This window comes from Nannobrachium achirus (genome assembly GCF_963921795.1).
Source record: "Nannobrachium achirus genome assembly, chromosome: 5".
NCBI lineage: Eukaryota > Metazoa > Chordata > Actinopteri > Myctophiformes > Myctophidae > Nannobrachium > Nannobrachium achirus.
Window position 1 is genome coordinate 20,147,195 of NC_137814.1, and position 12,740 is coordinate 20,159,934.

The 12,740-nt window shown below is 39.9% G+C and overlaps 1 protein-coding gene across 2 annotated transcripts; it reads right to left on the bottom strand.

The window, feature by feature from the left end:
- Window positions 1-1,964: 1,964 nt before the first annotated feature.
- On the bottom strand, window positions 1,965-12,471 carry casp8 (caspase 8, apoptosis-related cysteine peptidase). Of its 2 annotated transcripts, none has more exons than XM_080726386.1 (12): window positions 12,428-12,471; window positions 11,880-12,047; window positions 10,848-11,038; window positions 7,299-7,404; window positions 6,726-6,849; window positions 6,562-6,644; window positions 6,369-6,426; window positions 5,753-5,838; window positions 4,956-5,067; window positions 4,691-4,818; window positions 4,222-4,601; window positions 1,965-3,530 (listed from the first exon to the last, which is right to left on the bottom strand). In XM_080726386.1, exons 2-12 carry the CDS (start codon window positions 11,985-11,987, stop codon window positions 3,401-3,403), a joined length of 1,506 nt encoding a protein of 501 aa, XP_080582512.1. In that variant the 5' UTR covers window positions 11,988-12,047; window positions 12,428-12,471; the 3' UTR covers window positions 1,965-3,400. The 2 variants fall into 2 exon arrangements, with proteins under 2 accessions (XP_080582512.1, XP_080582511.1); XM_080726385.1 differs by having other exon boundaries at window positions 12,349-12,465.
- Between the last annotated feature and the right edge of the window lie 269 nt (window positions 12,472-12,740).

Below are 12,740 nucleotides of genomic sequence, written 5' to 3' on the forward strand. Positions count from 1 at the left end.
AAATTGTTATTATTGTGTATGTTTATGTATCAACATTTTGGTTAATACTACTGTACAGTAGTACAGTTTGGAATGGGGCATTTTAATTGTCGAAATGTTTCCATAAAAATACCCATGTGATGATATTCGTTCACGTAAAACTAAATACAAACATTCTGAAACAAAGGATTAGTGAGCACATGAGCTCTTTCAGATGTAAGGATGTGAACTATATCCTGTGATGCCCATCATTTCAATGAATGTTCTCATATCTCCTCTACGATTCAGCTAGGGCATTGAACAAGAGGAGAAATAATTATAGGAAGAACGATATTATGCCAAAGGGAGATCTATTGGATTTACACTTTACAGTATATACTCTTCAATCTAAAGGCCTCAGTGAGGTGGTAGGCTGATATGATTGTTATATGAGAGTTATGCTGTAAACCAAGATGATTACCGGTATTTTCTTCATTTCTAGTGTAGAATCTGGGTTCTATCGTTCATGGTCACTAATCTGTCCATTGCTATTTCTATTTGATTTCTTTATTTTAGCTGCTTGTTTTCTTTGCGTGTCTGATATAAGATGGACACTTTAGTCGGGGGCCTTAGGGAGATAGAATGGTAATTTTGTGCTAATAAGTCTAAAAGCGCAAAATTTTGCACAGATGTAGCCCAGGGCATGCTCTAATGATTTAGCTAGGGCGCCCGAGTCGGCGACCTTTGGGGTCGCCACAGCGGCCAAATAAAGTTGGGCTCCCATCGACTTTCTATACAGGAGGAAAATACCCAGAAAAACATATTTTTTCTGGGTATTTAAGTAGGATGTGAGGGGTCTAACTAGGGGTTTGTCATGATGCGGAATCCATTGCAAGCATTTGTTTTGCACAAAAAAACATTCCTTGGGCTATAAATGGCCCCAGAAAACAATGGTTTAGTGATAAAAAAGTGATGAGTCATCACCTTTCACAGTTTTGTGGGCGTTTTCTGGATGAAACTTTATTATTAAGATGAAACTTTATTATTTTGTGTCATGAACATGAAACAGAAAACAAGAGAGTAACATATGACTACCCACCTCGATCATCATGTGTTCTGTGTGTTTGTTACAGTGGTGATGACCTCATGACCATCCTATATCGGGTCAACAGCGATGTGAGCCAGAGGGAGGGATCATCTTGTAATCCTGGGAGCATAATGCAGATGTGTGAAAACGTCACCCTGAGGAAAAAGCTGGGGTTCACAGCAATCTCCAATTGATTCAATCAATCCATTTGAAAATACTAAAGCATTTTGGTTAATGTTGAATGTCCTGGGTAAAGTTAAATGATTTTGTTGACAGGCATTCTTATATCTCAGGTCTGATTGCTTTAAATATTACTTTTGAACAAATGAATGAGATGTACACGCTTAAATGTGATGTAGCCTAACCCCAGCAAAGAATCCTTTATCCTCCAATGTATCTTCTTTTTTTCCCTAAAGGTTCTAGAAACATACAGGGTTTCCAATGCCATATTCTTATTTGATATCAAATGTGAGGAAACATAGTATACTGTGAAAATTGTCATTTATTGCTTGTTCCCATTACTTTGTAACATACCATATCTGCTGTAAGACAAATGTTATTTTACTGTAAAGGCATGTACTATATCAGGTTTGCTATAACATGTACATTTTGTAGTTATGTTGATTTCATGTCAATTGAAAATACATTTACACCATTTTCACATTTTACAGAATGTACCTGAAAATATCAAATGGTGTAGGCCTAACCACCAAACTAGATACACTTGAAGTGAACAAAAGTGTATTTTAAAATATCAAATGAAATTAGATTGTATTAGCATCATCTCTGGCAGTTTTTTATAACATGGAGCTGGACATAATGCAAAGATAACCTGTTTCTTAAATAATCCTTGACAAATGATGTACAGTAAACATTGTAATAAAAAAAAATCATTACACTGCAATAGAGGATTGTTTTATTCCACATTTTAGACATTCACTTGACAATGTTGCTTCTACTGACAAAATTGTTTTATTTAATTTAACTGTAAATATCTTAAGGCATGTATTAGGTTTGTCAAAATGTACAATTGTAATCATGTTTAGTTGGTTTCATGTAATTAAGATTTTTTTTTTCTTTTTTCAATTCAAAGGTATATTAATGACATAGTTCAATGTTGAAAATTAACCTTCCATGTCGGCGCTCATCTTACCCTGACCATTTTTAAAGTTTGGGATGGCTCATTAGCCTGATTTCAGACTCAGAAACAGTCCACTCAGAGAGTGGGCGGGTCATGGTAGCTGAGTACCGCATCTTGCAATGGGCCTAGTGTACAAGATACACTACTACACCACTAAATAAAGATACACGATAAAATACTTTGTCTTTCTATTGTCACCAGTGGCAGCTCCACAAATCACATACAACCCAGATTTGGCTCAAACAAAGGGTTAAATTGGTTCTCCTGCTATGCTGCAAATGCCTACAGATGGCCTTAAAGGAGAGCAAATCCCTACCCTCCTTTAAACCCGCTCTGAACAGTCACTTACTTTTACTGTAAATATCATTTGTTTATTTTAGTTTTTCCGATTGTCTTGATATGTTTTGCACAGTACTGTTTTATTTGTCTTTCATTTAATGTTGTATAACTTGAATTTAAACAAGCCTAAAAGCTTTATTGTGGTCTTTATCCTTATAGTTGACCTTGTAGACCTGTACCTTTTCCAAGTATTCAATCAATCACTTCCAGTCTCTGTGAAAAAGGCCTAAATTAATAGCGAAATAAATTAATAAAGATATTGGGAAATGAATACATTTGGAAATAAATTAATAGAAATAAGTAATTTGTCACAAATACATGATGTTATATATTTGTCATACTGTGCATACTGTACTTCTTTTACAATTTACAACACTTTTTAACTCTGCAACAATCACTGTTGGTCTATAACTGTGACGGTTTCCTGCTCAGTCGCACACTGCTTATGTCATCACTCGTTGACTCAGTATTCTATCCAACAACTAAGACACAATCACACCACAGAGTATCAAAACATTGCACAGAACAGGAATACCATTTAACAAAATACTGTCTCACTTAGGCTATAATAATAATAATGACAATCAGATCCAACATTTTTATCTATTCTAAAGTAAACAACTCAACCAGAAGTGTGTGACAGAGATTATGAACAGCACAATCTCCAACAGCAATAGATAGCTCATATTTCCTGAAACTTTGGACATGACAGTCACAGCAGTGTGGAGCCCAGTTGAAACTGCCAATAGGCCTTTACAAGTTTACATACACGCTTTGTGTACAAATATGAAGACTTTTCTAGAAAAGTTATTATGTCATGTCCACTGACACATTTATTCAATGGAAACTGTATATCCAAAGACTTGCTTGTTGTCTCAGATGAAGTTGAGGATGAGTTTCTTGGTGAGGGTGTATTTGGGTTCTGGCATTTGTTTGTAGTTCAGAAACTGTCCTTTACTGACCTCCCGGTTCACGTGTGTCAGGACACTAAGAATGTCCTCGCCACTGTCAGGAAAAAGGAGAATAGAAAATTAATGGGAAAATACTAATGAATTCCAGCTAGACAAATTGATGTTATTCTTATGCCCATGAACTGGAATTTCTGACATTTATATACAGTTATATTGCTAGGAGGACATGACAATCTGTCACACTTCCCTGTGCATTCTGTATAAGAGCTTGCTGTCAATGTGGGAAAGGTCTCTTCCAATGCAAGCTCTTAGTACACAACTATTTTTTGAAAACTTTATTCTGAAGACTGAATAATCAAACATTTGCCCCTTTTATAGTAGAATTCTGTAACGTTTGCCATCTTAGCCAGAATGAGACACAACAATAGAGGTCTTTAATGTTTTCTTACCACCAGCATCAAGACAGCTTCAGTACAAATTTAACTGCCTGTAGATACAAGGTGAACGTCTAAATAAGACCTGTTGATTATGTGAAACTTGTAATAGACGTTTAGTAAACAATCCAACTACTGGTAGTCAAAACATCTCTTCCAGCGGTTAGTTGCTGCTAACAATAGCTTATTTTGTAGGGGGAAAAAAAGAAAGAAAAAGAAACAGAAAAAGAGAAGCATTCTATGTAGAGATAAGCATGAGCATCCATTATTTATGGTCAGGTGACCTAAAGACCTGCAAAGATGAGCCATAATATATCAACACTAACAATATTGATGAAACCACCCTCTCACCTGGCTGCTGCCTTTTCAAGTTGTTTGCACAGCTCCTGGATGTAGATGGAACCCGTTTTAACATTCCGGAAGGATTTACATTCCTCGACGGTGGCCATGCCCATCAGGAAGTCTGCGTCCCATGGAACCGACTCGCCCAAGACTGGACCAGCGTCTTCCTCCAGGCTGCGCCGTCTGTCACCCTCACTATCCCTTTGTAATGGGGCTCCCCGTTGATATTCGTTCCCCTGGCACGCCTGAATGAAGAACAATTTGGGCTTCCCCGCCAAGGTGGGGGAATGGCCGCTTGTGAAGGGCCGCGTCAAGTCACGGAGACCCACTTTCTCACAATCGGAACCGAACACGCATCCCATCTCCCCATGAGACAGCACACACACCACCTAAGGCCAGAGGCAGAATGGCTCATTACTGTTCAGAACATGCACAGTGAAAGACTGACGTCTCTTTGGAGATGTTGAACACCACGTACCAAAGCATCCGCCATCATGAAGTTTTGTCTTCCTAGCTCTTCCAGAACGTCATGTATGCCCTTTCTTGACACGTTGCTGTGCACATTTACTTCAAAGCCCAGCCTGGAGAACACCCTATTCAGCGCCCCTGTGTGATACAATATGATAGAAAATTCATAGAGACATAGTGTTAGACATCATCAAAGCACAATGTGTTAACATTCAGTAAGCCTTAACCCACACACAAATTAGATCAGATCACCAAAACAGGTACAGTATACATACTCTCATCTTCCATCGTTCCTGGTCGGTTTCTCAGGTCGCCCCCATAGAATTTCTCGTTGTTGATGATCACACATTGCCCACGTGGGTTATGAGTCATTATGTAGTAATCTGTCTGCAGGATCCATGCATACCCACACATGTAAATAATTTTGAAGACATTTTTAATATTACAAATGCGATATTACAGTAGATAACTTAAAAGGGCGCTCAGAGCAAAGCATTGTGGGCATAGGCAAAGCTTTGGGTGTAAGCAACTCAAATCATACACAGTATCTAACGATACACTATCTACCGTGATATAGTCTCAAGGTTAAAATAAATAACTTGCGCAGAGGGATATACAGTAAGTGTAAAAATGTAATCCTTATTTGCCATTATGCAGTAGGACGATTAGTGCTGATACATGTCATGTAAGAACAGAAATAAGTAAACAAAAATATTTGATATCTGATTTACTTTTTGGGAGCTTGGAAGCGAGGAATTAAATCAAATCAACCTTTATTTGTATAGCACATTTACAACAGCAGAGGAGAATAATCTAGGACGCTTGGAGAATTGGCCAGGGTATCATGTCCTGAAGGTAAGGAGCCATAGCATAGGCCTAGCATCATTATACTGTACGTACACCTGCATTTAAAACTGCTCTAAACTAGACCAAAATGAAACATTTATTAAACATATTCATAATTGTATTCATTATTGTATTATTTGATAACCAAACTGTATTCTCTGGAATGTCTAGATTGTTGGTAATTTGTGCCTGGCACCCACTGAAGCTCTGACGGTGGGATATTTACCTGAGAACGAAGTGAGGCAGGCTCTGTGTTTGGCTGAGAGTCAAGAGAAAGACATGGTCCTCCTTGAGGGGATATTGCACACTGACCTACAGACAAGAATACATATCAGTTAAATTTGGCATGTTCTTCAATGCACATGTGATCATACTGATGGTGAGTATTTCTGTCAGAGTACCTGTAGCCATCAAGTGTCCTGAAAATATACTGTGTTTCTTTACGTGAAGTTTGACAAAATAGTCTTTCAAATTTCAATGCACTAGCCCTTACCCGTTCAAAGATATGAGCTCCAAAATGATGTGCAGTGTGTGGGTTATGGGATGTGCACTGTGCACACAGTATATGAGGGACGGAAAGTAACTTTAACTGGTGCTTGCATGATGTACTGTAGGAGCATCAATGTAAGAAACCCGTTTCGTTTAATGGCTACTGGTGCTTGCATGATGTACTGTAGGAGCATCAATGTAAGAAACCCGTTTCGTTTAATGGCTACAGAGATACTGAAGTCTACACACCGTGTCTCAGCTCCCATTAGGAAACTTTATTTTAACGTTTCAACTGACATGCAATTTTATTTAAATCAGCGAGTCATTGAGTAAGATAAGAGGGAGAAACTTACTGCTGGGCTGAGATTCTGATATAGATAGACTGTTTAATGAACTGAAGTTGGCATCTCTCTGAGGAAAAACATAAGCACAGTCCCATTGGTCATTAGTTTATTACAGGGAAAACCTCACAACCAGTTTTTGCATAAGATCAGTTGAATATACACACTAAGTTGTGCACAAGACACTGACATTCACATTCATTACCTGATTGTCCATGCTATAATGGGGATACTGGCTGCTGAATCTGACTGGCTGAACTGAGGGTCGCTGCTGTGGTACAGTGGTGCCTGCAAATAAAGATAATGCATTGTTTATGCGATTCAACATTGATGCATGTGTTTGTGTGAGAGTAAGTATGTTTGTTTTACCTTCTCTGGGTATTATTTTAACCAGTTGGCTATCACACTGCTCTAGTATTGTTTTGAGCATGTCCGTGTTCTCCTTAGATAGCAAGCCTTTCTCCTCCATTTCAGCCATCACGTCCAGTGTGGTCTGAAAGACACACACACACACACACACACACGCACGCACACACACACGCACGCATGCACACAAAAAATCTGTTAGCTGGAATTTACCATCAGTCTGCATTATGTAGCCAGATCGCTATAATTGATCATATAACATTATTTAACTATTTTGACGACATCTGCAATTATGGAGGTAATGGGTCCAGATTGTTCAACCTGCCATCCTTATTAATTTGGTGGCGTTCCATTATAGGTATAAAGTTTTCAAAAATACTAAACGTTTTGTGAGCTTTTAGATCCGTCTTCTTTTCTTTAAGTGGTTAAATGAAAGGTTTTGAGTTTAATTGTATTTAAAATGTTTAAAGTTATTAGAAAAATGCCCAAATCAGGTTTGGCATCAGACCCAAACATGTGGCATCGGTTGGGCTCTAATGCATTCAGTGCATCTACTTTGAGACTTTTAAGACTCACAGTACAAGACTCCAGCTGTCCCCGACCTAGCTCCTTGCTCAGTAGATACTTCATCTTATCCAAATTCTCTTGGGTCATGTCCTCATGTATCCGATACAACATCACCCTGAAAAGAAGAAGAACAGACGTTGGAAAAGAAGAAAAAGAAAACAATGAAATGAAATGAAAACTCACTTAGAAGACATTTGTGTTTTATTCTTATAATAACTGTAAGAAACGCAGTCATGTCGTGTTGGAATTTAACTTCAAGCCTCAGGTCGCTGTCAGGTGAAAACCTTGTATTGTATGTCCAAAAAACGTTACTTTTAAGGAAATGGAGTAGTTGCGACCGAAGGTCGCATATACTCTGAAGAACCGTGTCACTTGAGTGACCTTCCTTCCGTATCCTCGTGACCTTCCTTCCGTATCCTCTGTGATGTCAGTGTGATGTCAGCGAGTTGTGACATCACTTCCTGTACAGGGCGGCTACACGAAATGTGGATAACACTATATATGGAGATAGTCCAGTCCATCATGTCATATGGGACTACCGTCATAGAAAGTAGCCATTGTTAGGCCGGAGTCAATGGCTGTCTAAACATGGAGATGTGGATAACACTATATATGGAGATAGTCTAGTCCAATATGTCATATGGGACTACCGTCATAGACAGTAGCCATTGTTAATCCGGAGTCAATGGCTGACTGTCTGTACAGGAAGTGATGTCACATGACATACTTTTTATGCCCATATATGAGTCCTAACATGGAGATGTGGATAACACTATATATGGAGATAGTCTAGTCCAATATGTCATATGGAACTACCGTCATAGACAGTAGCCATTGTTAGGTCGGAGTCAATTAGACCCTCCAGAAAAACGCGGGCAAAAATCCTTGATTATGCGGGCTAAAATCCTTGATTTTGCGGGCAAAAATCCTTGATTATGCGGTGAATTATGCTGGGTTTTTGTGTGAATTTATGCGATGACAATGCGAAACTATGCGAAATATGCGGGAACTTGTGAAAGTTGCGATTAAATGCGAAATTATGCGAAATATGCGGGAACTTAAAAAACATATTTATAGCCTATGTACAGTATATATACATATTATAATAAAAATTGATAACTATTAATTAAACCACTTTAATATACAGTACACTGGCTATTTGGAAATAAACAATCTACAAGCTCACAACATCACTAAGTAGTCATCAAAGTAGTCAAAACACGAATTTAAGGGTCCTTGAGTGAATTGAGAAATGCAAAACAGACCTTTTTGACTGCCTTTCATTATTTTCAAGGCAAAAAAGCAAACCTCTGTCAAATATCTGCAATTTAATTACCTTAATGGGCTACATCAAGGCAAACATAATTACCCTATGGCCTATGCGATTGCTAAGGATACAGCTCACTGCTAAAGCAAAACTCTGGTTTATTTATGTGGTTTTGCTCTCTCTAAAGGGATTTAAGGGATTAAAATGTTATGCATTCAATTGCTGTTCCTATCCATCCATGGAATACTGCGTGCTACTTTTTTTCGGAGAGGTGCTCGTTTGCTTTGAACGGCAACAACACAACGTTTCAAACGGAGTACAATGGAGACCTCAAAACAAGTAGGATAAACTTTAATTTGTCGTTTCTTGAAGTTTGAGGACCGAGGAAGAGTGTGTTATTGTAGCGTCACGTTGGCGAGGGCCAATCGCACGGCACACACACACACACACACACACACACACACACACACACACACACACACACACACACACACACACACACACACACACACACACACACACACACACACACACACACACACACACACACACACACACACACACACACACACACACACACACACACACAGAGAGGAGCCACGTGTTTCTCAGCGCATCATTGTTTTGCTTCTGTTTTGTGTCTGAACGTGATTGAACGGTGAAGCATGACTATACTTTTATGCGAAAAAGTGCGGGGATTGTGAAATCAAGCGATGCCCGCATATTTCGCATATTTTCCGCGGAAATATGCGAAATATGCGGTGAATATGCGGGGATTGTGAAATCATGCGAGCCCCCGCATAATCAGCGGCATTTATTGATTATTGCGGGAAATTCTGCGATCGCATAATCGCGTTTTTCTGGAGGGTGTAGTCAATGGCTGTCTGTCTGACTGTCTGTACAGGAAGTGATGTCACATGACATACTTTTTATGCCCATATATGAGTCCTTCTGTACCACATCTCCATGTTTAGGCAAACTCCACTCAGAAAGGCCCTATCGCCAACCCAACCTAGGGTGTGAGCGATAGGGCCTTTCTGTGTGGAGTTTGCATGTTCTCCCCGTGTCTCCTAGGGTTGATACCCTCACAAAAACATGAACAAACTCCCCCCAGAATGACAACAACTAGAATCGTCAGAGAAACGCTGTGGTTGGCCAGATGGTCAAGAATTGGCGCGACCTCGCCCTTTAGGGCGAGATTGCATGTCACCCTGAGGTCGCATTCCACCCTCAGGTGTCTTACTAGTAGTATTAGTAATAGAGCAGTTGAAGCCCCACCCCGTCCTCACTCTGGTGTCGGAAGTGTTTTCCGCATTCATTTCTTCCATAGACATTTCATAAAGTATTTATTTAAACGTTTTTAAGCCTTGGACAAAGCCACCTCGGCTGGAGAGGAATCATGTCAATATTCACATTTTTTTAAATGCAAAGATTAATTAGAAAGCTGAAAAAAAGGGCAGGGTACAAGACTGTGTACATCATTATTTTTAAAATTGCGGAAACTACACTCCCAGAATGCATTGCGAATGACACTTGTTTCCTGAAATATAGCCCTTAAATCACGCTCAGTTTAGTTATCCAGGCCAGCATATGGACTGAAATGTAATGATTGTCATCTCTGTGGACGCTCTTATCGTCATCCTTAACATAGTGCATCATATTTGTAAAAGAAAGACGATCGCTCACGGAGTTCTGCTGAAGTGCAATAATCCGCCAGGAAGACGGGGCAGTAGCTACTTCCGCGGTAACCGCAAGATACATGAAAGAAGAAGAAGCTAGACCAATCACAGACGTCGATTTCACCGGATGTACATGTTTAGCTGTATGGGAAATGCAGTTCTTCTCCGTGCGATCTTGATTAAAACGTGTTTTTACTAAAACTAGAGTTATTGCATACATACTCGGGGGTTCTACAGGAGCATATAGAACCATTTTACAACCACCAGCCTAGTGGTAAGTGTACATTGAATTGCTATGACTTTGTGGCTGATAATGAAAAACCCTATGGTGAAAATGAATGGAAAATGGACTTCCGACACCTCACTGCGATGGTCTATAGTAATAGTATTTAGTCATAACTTAAGCTCTTGTTAATGCTTTTTATTGGTTAAATATTTATAATATAACTTCCAACCTGGCATGCATATTTTAGGCATGTCATCACAAAAGAAACATTTCACAAGGTGTCGCGATGCGGCACTTTTTTTAGCTGTTGCTACTTTCAAGCAACAGTGTCATATGGAGATACAAGGTTTCTGCCCAACAGCAACAACAACAGGTTTCTGTAGTACCTGTAATGTGACAGAAAGGGACTTGCATCCGTCTGTGGATCAGAACTGGCATCTGTTCGGCTGCTGTCTGTCTCCAAGAGGTTCAGCAGGTCAACTCGACCAATAGTATTGAGTAGTTCATACAGAAAGTGGTGGTTCTCTAGGAGGTCTCTCTCTTCTAGTCTCTGGAACAACTCCTTTGCATCTTTCACCTAGAAGAAAACAGGGGGAAAAGCTAGCTTGGTCAGCGCTCGGGTGGCACAATGGTAAAGTAACTGTCAGCTGTTGGGTGGGAGGAGTAAGGTGGGGGCTCCTGAGCTCCACGTTGGCACGTGAGTCAGTAGGATACCAATCAGGCTATCCACAAGTTTCCAGCGTCCCATCATGCATTGCACAGAAGGTGGGCGGCAGTTCCGGCGTCACGGCCGAGCCGAGCCGAGCCAAGTGTGATCTACAAGCTCACAACAGTCGCATCTGCGACGTGATGTGAGCTTGTATGTCAGCTGTTCTCTGCACACTTAGCCGATGTGTCCCACACGCAATTCTACAGTAAATTCCCGTGGAAACAGGTGGATAGCCATTGTCAAAGAAAAGGGAAAACAGACATCTCTGTTTTGTTATTAGAGTCTGTTCTTGAGATTAGTAGGATACAACAGCAGTGACTGACAACACAGTAATGTGTGTGGGGAGCAATTAATTGGCATATTGACAAAATATAATAGAAAACGTTGCTAGCTGCCTAGCTTGGTTCATAACCTTGTCCAAAACAACAACAATGCAGTAACAATTTCATTTGAATGTGATCATGCAGTAGCACTGGCCTGGACCTTTAGAATGTTTTCATTTGAGTAAAACATTTACAAAGATCCTTGTCAGCAGGGAAGCTGCTTGAAATGATGGAATATCAAGTAGCCTACTTATTAAAATATATGAACCATGTTGGAGGCATCTTTAGATTGCCCTTAGCAGCCATGGAATATTCCTAATATTTCAGCAGTGTTTGATACTTATGTGATAAAGTAGGTATAGTGAAAACAGATACAACACACACACCTTCTCCCTGCGTTTCTTCTTCAGCACGTCACGACATAGGAAGCACAAGGCAGCGACCTCAGAGGAGTCCAACTCCTCATCGATGTGACAAAGCGTCAGTAAATTCATCACTCGATCAGGCCGATAGCTACACAAGTTCGTTCCTCAACAGCCAGCCACAGTCTTGTCCTATCAAAGAAACTAGATTATTTTTGGAATTAGTAAAGGGAGGCACAATCACAATGGAACACATCTCTGGGGAGAGGGGACACAACACAAGTTATGGTCTACAATTACCAAATGACATTAAAGTAACCTAAATAAGTAATAATGCTGAGCAGAGATACGAATTCTCCGTTTATCCCCATAGGAATTCCCCCGGTTGTCGCACCAGTTCGTTGTTGAGGCATAGCAATAGCGTTCATTTAAAAAACAAACTTTAATATTTAACAAACTTTACCCAGAGTTCAGTCAACATTTTAGAGCTCACCTTTTTAGTTGAAACGCACCTATTTTTGGTCCCCTTACAGTGCTTGAGCAAGCTTTTATGATTTCAATGTGTTACTTACAGTAAACGTAGTTCAACACGTTCCTTCACTGTCTGTTAGCTAGCTGACCGTCTGTTTTAGTTTCAGTTTGGTTTGTTTGAACAGTTATCATTGGTCTGACAGAGATGCCCCGCCCAAATAGCCTACACATGACACACGCACTCAGGCAGCCAGTCTGCCTCACATTCACTCACAGCACACAGCTGTATTTACACTGGTCTGTACTGGAGTGACAGTGTTTGCAGTTCTATGGTAAGGTTTATTTTGCACCCAAGGCTGTAAAGAATCCTTATCCTACACATGTGGAAGTCTGTTACTTGACTTATACATTATA

Coding starts and splice junctions, on each gene's coding strand:
- casp8 (XM_080726386.1), bottom strand. CDS start 11,987: ATGAATTTACTGACGCTTTGTCACATCGATGAGGAGTTGGACTCCTCT. Junction 6,850..7,298: donor GACAGCTGGAGTCTTGTACT/GTGAGTCTTAAA, acceptor TGTGTCTTTCAG/ACCACACTGGACGTGATGGC. Junction 6,645..6,725: donor TAAAATAATACCCAGAGAAG/GTAAAACAAACA, acceptor CTTTATTTGCAG/GCACCACTGTACCACAGCAG.